General features: G+C 46.9%; 1 protein-coding gene across 1 annotated transcript; it reads right to left on the bottom strand.

Annotated features, from left to right (window-relative positions):
- Nucleotides 1-7,076: 7,076 nt before the first annotated feature.
- Nucleotides 7,077-7,690, bottom strand: LOC112892588 (loricrin-like). Its single transcript, XM_025959722.1, has 2 exons — nt 7,385-7,690; nt 7,077-7,271 (listed from the first exon to the last, which is right to left on the bottom strand). Exons 1-2 carry the CDS (start codon nt 7,688-7,690, stop codon nt 7,077-7,079), a joined length of 501 nt encoding a protein of 166 aa, XP_025815507.1.
- Nucleotides 7,691-8,087: the final 397 nt, after the last annotated feature.

The raw sequence follows: 8,087 nt of genomic DNA, 5'->3' as shown, positions 1-8,087 counted from the left end.
ACAATATATCAATGCGGGGAAGAGGGTACTTATTTTTGATGGTAACCTCATTGAGTGGACGATAATCGACACATAGCCTTAGACTATTGTCTTTCTTCTTTACGAAGAGAGCAGGACAACCCCAAGGTGACGCACTTGGGCGTATAAAACCTTTATCAAGAAGATCTTGGAGTTGAATTTTCAATTCAGCCCATTCATTTGGAGGCATGCGATACGGCCTCTTCGAGATAGGAGCTGTGCCTGGTTGGAGTTCAATAATAAACTCAATATCTCTGTCGGGTGGCATTCCAGGCAAGTCATCCGGAAAGACATCGGGATATTCACAGACTATTGGATTATCTTTTACTTTGACGTCTGTGATGGCATAAGTGCAAGAGTGCAAATACTCTTGCTGAGGCAGATAGAGGATAATAGCTTCTTGATGTGGTGAGTTAATCTCAATAACTCGGGATGAGATGTCTAACAGCACTCCATGTTCTGTCATCCAATTTGTCCCGAGTATAACATCAATACCCTCTAGATCTAGTAGTACTAAATCAGTCTTGATTAGTTTACTGCCGAACTGAATTGGTACGCTTCTAATCATTTGATTAGAAGTAATCTTCCCTCCAGGAGTAGAAATCATATATGATCCTTGGGTAAGACAAGGATCAAGTCTTATTCGGGTACTGCAGTTGTTACTAATAAAACTATGGGTTGCTCCTGAATCGAATAATGTAACAACTGGTTTGTGGTGTATCGAAAATATACCCGACATGATAGGAGCTCCATCTGGAAGTTCTGCAAGGGTAGTAAAATTGATTTGTCCTTGCCGGACTTGCATCATCGGCCTCTTACCCTTGTTCTGATCATTCTGACTGGAATTCTGACCTTGATTAGATCTCTTGAGTTGCGGACAATTTCTAAGGAGATGATCCGCACTTCCACACTTTAAACAGCAATGAGGGTTGCTTTTCTGTCGAGCTTGTTGAATATTCGGCCGTGGGCCAAATTGTTGTGGTTGTTGTAGAAGTACAGGAGGTTGATACTCTTCTTGCTGTTGAGGCGGCCTAAGAACCAGTCGGCCGATCGGAACATTTCATGGTGGTGCTTCAGGCAATATGTTCTGATCAAACTGATACCACGAGGGTTGAACGCTCGTGGATCCAATGGAGACCTTACGCTTCTTTTCGGCACGGTGTGCCGTAATGCAATCCTCCTAAGTCAGTGCCATGTTGACCAACTCACTGAAAGTATTTGCCTTGACAAGATTCAGATGTTCTTTGAGCTTAGTATTCAAACCTCGACGAAAACGATCTTGCCTCTTGGCATCATTATCAACATGATAGCCCGCATACTGACATAGGTGATTAAAAGCCTGTGCATACTGCAGTACAGTGCGGGTGCCTTGAGTAAGTGCCAAGAATTCATTCAGTTTCCGTTCCACCAGCCCTTCAGGTATATGATATGCCCTGAAGGCATTACGGAATTCTTCCCAGGAGATAACATGACCATCAATTTGCATAGCACAAAAAGTATCCCACCAAATACGGGCAGCTCCATGCAATTGTTGGGCAGCAAACCGAGCCTTGTTGGAATCCGCACATGGAATCGTAAGAAGAGCAAACTTAGATTCAATGGTGCGGAGCCAAACATCGGCATCCAAGGGCTCCTCCGCTTTGCTGAACAGCGGGGGCTGAGTACTGAGGAAATCCTGATAGGTTGCTACCAGAGGTTCATCACGACCTTGTGACTGCTGGTGTTGTTGATTCTATTGTGCTTGTACCAATAAGTTGAGAAGTTCAGTTTGCCGAGCCATAGCCTCGGCTAGATGTGAAAGTGATGGGGATGGTGGTTGGGAATTGCTGGATTGATCTGCCCGGAAACCTTCCGGGGTTCCACGTGTGGCTCCAACCATCTGAAACAAGAATTCAGATGATAGAATTTATTTACCCTGCTGAAGAATTACAAGGTAAATAGGACAAGATAACTGATTTTGATATAGCAAGAGCTGGAAAGCAAGAAGATACTTAAGAGACTTAACCAACACTACCACAAGAATCCCGCTAACCACACCAAAGATCAACATTCTACCACACATCCTTAGAAGAACCAAAACACACATTATATAATGATGAATTATGCATGCACGTTCTACTCGTCCTCACAAACCAAAAACAACTGCCGAATATCTTCGGACTTACGTGGTTAGTTTCGGTGGCATAATACATACGTCTCTCACTATTAACTAGTCGATAAACCCTATCCGTCCTAGTTTCGTATTCGTGGTTAGTGTACCTGCAGAAACCACAATATATATAACCAATGAACCTTTCATGCCAGCATGTCATGAAAGCGTTCCCATTCATTACTGTTCACTATAGAAACGGCATCTGTACAATTACCGCCGTACAGACAACGTTAACATACGTTATCGAGATAACGTATTCACGGGGGTACCGCAAAATGCGGGGATATGAACAGCGATCGCCATATCCTGCGCCGAACCATATACTCCCAATGTAGTCAACCGAGGTTGGTACATTGGCAGCATCTTAAGTAGGCCACTGCTTGAGAAACAGCGTTCGGTTCGCATCACCGACGGGAAGGCCAAGCTCCCTCAGTTGGCTGAGGATCCTTACCTTCTTACCTCACGATCGAAGATGTCGTTACAGAAAGTAAGGTTGGGTTGTGCATGAATTTAAGTTTTGACAGAAAAGTAATGCTGGTAGTTAGAGTTATATATATATATAATACAGCCACCTCTATTTTCCCTTAAACATCACCCTAGGCTTTACGTACTATACATAATCCTTAACGAATCCAACGCGGCTTTGCCAAACATTTTGTTGGTCATACTTTTATACTGAAAGCATTTTTAAGGTAAAATATATCTCCAGGGTAACCTTATAGCTCTGATACCAGCTGTGGCAGAACCAACCTGAATTATACCGGCTCAAGTACGTGAGTCCAATCCCGAGGGCTCCAACGTGCTTCAAACGGTATAATCCCTTGGCCTGTCGGGTAACGTCCCGATAAACCACCGATACACAGGATCAAATAAGGTTACCTCACACGAAAGTGAGTCCAGAGATACAATCACCATCACATTTTACATCACAGAGGAAATTACGTTACAAGGGTTTCCAAAAGAGGTACGAAGATTTAAATTCAGAGAAAAGATTACAAGCTGTTAAAACTATGGTTTTTAGCAGCGGAAAACATATGCGATGATTTCAACTCGTCGTTAAGACGGATGTCATGCTAAGCTCGAGCACGACATCGCTCGATATCACCAGTGCTGGCCGGGGACGGATCCCATTCCACGGACCAACCTTCTGAAAGAACACAGGGCCAGGGCAAGGGAAGAGTAGGGTCTTCCAAACATTACCTGCAAGACATATAACTAGCAAGGCTGAGTATACAAATACTCAGCAAGGCTTACCCGGAATTGGGTATACTTAGCCCATAACTAGACTCATGAAGGCTTATAACAGCTCTGGGTTTAGTATCAGCTGAAAAGCAACTAAGAGTAGATCCTTATTTTCAATTTTTAGCTTTCAAGTTCTATGTGATTATCCATTCTAGATAAGCACCTATAACTAAGCAAGCAAGGTAGAGCTCTTAATCTCAACCATCAGTATTACTCATCGTATAGTTGCTCTTGTTACTCTGTGTGATAAAGGGATTAAGCAGTCTCAATCTTCGTGAGAGGCGGACGATTCTGAATCGAATTTAACCTTGCAAGGTAAACCTAACTCACACGCTTGGAACATCCAACGACAGTCCCGAAGCAACCGTTTGCCTTTCATTCCGACTCGTGGATCAGAGCCACCACAAGCGACTGCAGGAACATACGCACACCCAATGTGTGCAGGACATACGTCTGTAGCGCGATTACAAAACCTGTATTCCTGGTTGCCCTTGCAACACGTATTTCCTCAGTCGAACATGAGTAACCAAAAGAAGCAAATCGAGTGGTAGGAGGTATGTCCACTCCTCGGGCTGATTGGCTACTAGGCTTACCGCTTACCATATTTCGCGGCATGTGGTTAGTACTTTCAAATGCTTAACCACCGCTAACACACCCCGCGGCCTTATCCAATTCAACAACACAGACGGGGTATCACCTCAACCATGATACCTCACAAAACTCCCGTCCGGCATCCTTATAGTGATAACAGGAATGTAAACATTACAACTCCTATATCGCGCGAGTGGCAGGAAATCACCCGACTTTTACCGGCCCTATTAGCGTAGCAGCTAGTCGGACTCAAGTACTAGTATTCATTACATTGGTTCCTAGGAGAATGCAACTAGGGTTTCAAGCAATTCCTAAGAACTTAATGCATAGAATACGTAATAGATATAGATTGCAGTGTAATAAAAATAGTAGGTTATGTCCGGGGCTTGCCTTTACTGGTGGGGCTGGGGTTAGTCAAGTTAATAACATCCGAACTTTGGTTCGGGCCTTCCGAGAGTTTCTTGACGAAGTTCTTGAGGTCTTCAGAACAACCTTCTTCTGGTTCCGGGATCTGTAGGAATTTTCACGGCTCGATCCACGATCAGCTTGTAGACATCGTCGGCAAAAGCAGTCGGATCTATATGATATGCAAGAATATAAAATTAAAGAATGTATAGTCTTCTTATTTTATTTTACGATAAACTGCAATCCAGAAGGTTAACACTCGAGAACTCACGATACAAGAGGGAAACCTAAGCCTTGAATCCTAAACATTCAACTCATGACTCACATGACTATAGCATTGATTTAATTGAAAACAAGAATTAAGATACTCAATTTAAATTAAATCAAATTTGAATGTGAAGCTTGGACAATTAAGGTTATAAAGTTTTGAAAATTTAATCACAGATCAATCGCATACTTAACAGATTCTAACTAAAATATCTAATTAAATAAGCTTTACCGAATAAACTAGATTTAGCTAATTCTACTATAAAATAAATTGAATTGATCAACTTAAAAGAATTTAAATTACAAAACAAACTTAGGTTTGAAAATTCCATATCAATTCATGCTTAATCCATAGGGATTGCATACCAAAAATCAAGATCAACACAGTTACCATGCAGGAGATATGAATATTACACTTTCTTATCTTAGATTTAACAAAGATTCAAAACTATTTGGTTTCATATCAAACTTATTTAATATAGGTTGTAGAGTTCAAAATCTAGTTTCAAACAAAACTGGTTTTGTAATTTTTGGAATTTCCTACAATTTTCTAATGAATTTACAAATCAGAAATACCATTCACATGAAATAACAAGCATCACTTTACTTCTATTTTAAACACGGAACAAACCATATACTTTCATAACATGGTTATAAAACAAAAGTGATAGAGTTTGAAATGAGGATTCAAGTCCAACTGGTTTCACATTTTTTTGAATTTTCTACTATTTTCTATTGATTTTACAAGTCAGCAGCATCACTTCACATAAAATAACAAGCACCTTTACACACAGGTCCTCGAACTGTACTGTTCCTATGGGTCTACACTTCGCAGAAAACCCCCTGAGTTTGCCTTAATTGCTGCACGAGGTCCCTTATCTGCAAACAAAATAGAGGAGGCGCTGGGGTCGATTCCATGGGGGAAAAGAAGATCCCGTACAGGGGAAAAAGCGCAGGGAGGGGCGCCTCACCAGATGGTCGCCGGGGGGGGGGGGTCGAGCAGCACATCAGGAGCCCATTTTGGGTGTCGCAAGGTGAGCAGGAGGGCCACAAGAGAGTCCTCGGCGGTGGGGAGGCGGAGCTCCGTGGAACAGACTGCTCCAGCCGGGGAGGGCAAGGGGGCAGTTCGGTTCTGTCCTGGGGAAGGTCAGGGGCGGTGCAGGGACCCGGAGGCGGGGGTTGGGGCGGCCTGGAATAGAGGGGCGGCGCACAGTAGGGAGGAGGAAGGGGATGGCAGTCTGGCGCAAGGGGAGCAGCAGCGAACAGAACCAGGGAAGGAAAATTGAAGGCGTCAGGAGGTGGGGAAATGCTAGTGGAGGTGGTCCTCTGTGGCGAAGCAGCTCAGGAAGGAGAGGGCCGCGGCAGGGATGGGCAGGAGGCGCGCTGGAGGGAGGGGGCGTGGGGAGACCGGCCACGTAATAGCTCGGGCGACAACGGCAGACACGTAGGAGCGCGAGGAACGGCCACGGGGGCGGGCTAGGGCAAGGAGCAGGCCTAGGGCGGCGCCTAGGAGAGAGGGGGAAAAGGGGGGCTGCACTGCCGGCTTGAATTCAAGAATTGCGGCGCCGGAACAGTGAAGCAGGGGAGCAGAGAGGATTATCCAGAGGAAGAAGAAGGAAGGTTGGGGACGACTGGACCCAAATGTAATTTCTCAAAATTCCAGGGACCTGTCTATAAACCAGTGATAACTTTTAAGCTAAGGCTCAAAAGGAAAAGTGTTCAAAATGAAAGTTGTAAAACTTTTCAATCTCTACAACTTTGTTTTAGGGTTTGAATTCAAAAACTCGAAGTATGCAACTTTATTTTGAAACTTGGAACAAACTTTAAATTTTATAAAGATTTGTCCTTGTTACATATTTTACACACAACTTGGGCCTAGGTGCAAGTTTTCAGAACTACCATGATTACTTGCATTCTTATAATTTGGCCCCTAGTAACTTTTGAAAATTACTTTTGTAATTCATGCATTTTGCACAAAAGGACTCATGTTTTTATAAAATTACACATAGGGTCTTATTGCTACAAATACATCCAACCTTATACAAATCAACACATGCATTACATTTCATACATATTATGGTACAATTTGACACCTAGGGTGTCACATTTGCCACATCGGCGGGTCCTGCCACGGAGGTCTGGCCCCCGCCGGGAAGGGGAAGGAGAAGGAGCCTGTCCCAATCCGGAAGGGCGGTGAGGAGCGCTCCATCCCGACCCGCAAGGATGACGAGGTGCGGGGAGCGGCCACCACCCGGAGGAGCCGAGTGGACGAGGAGGCCAGGTCATGGAGGCTCCGTCGTGGCGACGGATCCTTCATGGGGGAGCCGGCCCCCAAGCGCCAGAAGATGGCGGAGTCGGGGGGCCAGAGCAGCTCCCGGGCTTCACCCCCACTGCCGCAACGCTAGCAGCCGCAGGGGAGGCCAGAGGAGGCGAGGCGGTCTCCATCGCAGCATCGACCACCACCGCCGCCGCCAACACAGCAGCGCCAGGCATCACCACCACCACCACCACCGTCGCAGCCAGAGCCGCAGGTCCTGCCTCTGCCGCCAGGGACACCATCGGCGAGAAGGCCCCACCAGTCGACCGGGGCATCTTCCTCAGGAAGGAAGGATACCCCGATCACTCAGGGAGAATGGGTGATGCGTGACTTCACATGAGTAGCCAACACCTCATGTTTTTCTTTGTTCCATTTGTTTTTTGGATTCTTACCTCGTTGGTATGTGTCAGGACTCCTTGCCCTGCCACGTCCTTCGCGCCCACTGGTGAATCATCGGCTGGGAGGTCCGGCCCCCAGCCAGCTCCATCTGCCTCTGCCGGAAGTCCAGCGACAACACCAGCAGCACCACCATCCCCGCCTGCATCAGTAGAGGCCCAACCCGGAGGTTCGGAGCCCGAAGCCACACCCCGGGAGGTTGAGACTGCATCCCAAGGCGCCGGGAATGCACCTCCGGGTGAGGCAGCCCCTTCCATCGCTGCAGGTGGAGAGCCAGTTGCCACGTCCGCACCTGGTGCCATGGCGGAGCCCCCCTCGATAGGGCCGGCTGCAGAGGAGGATGAACCGGAGGTGGTGTACGGGAGGCGCCTCCTCCGAAAGCCAGTGAAGGTCCCATTCCCCTGCCTCATGGTTAAAGCCCAACGGGTGACGGAAGAAATGGAGGCGGGCATCCGGCAGGAGTGGGAGGAGCTGGAGGCAGAGCGCCACCGACTCGCCGACTGGGAGCACCACCTGGGGGAATGCATCAAGGCGGTTACCTCCCGCAATGCCGAGGAGCGAGCCCAGCTCGAGCAGGAGCGTGATGTCCTGCACGAGAAGATGCACAGCACCCTCGACCGAGAGGCGGCAGTTGCCCAGCGAGAGAAGGCGGTCGTCCGGCGGGAGAAGGCGGCGATCGAGAGGGAGCTGGAGGTGGAG

Source organism: Panicum hallii, chromosome 5 (genome assembly GCF_002211085.1).
Source record: "Panicum hallii strain FIL2 chromosome 5, PHallii_v3.1, whole genome shotgun sequence".
Lineage (NCBI taxonomy): Eukaryota > Viridiplantae > Streptophyta > Magnoliopsida > Poales > Poaceae > Panicum > Panicum hallii.
The sequence above is the reverse complement of the archived record's forward strand: the minus strand, read 5'-3'. Positions and strand labels throughout refer to the sequence as shown.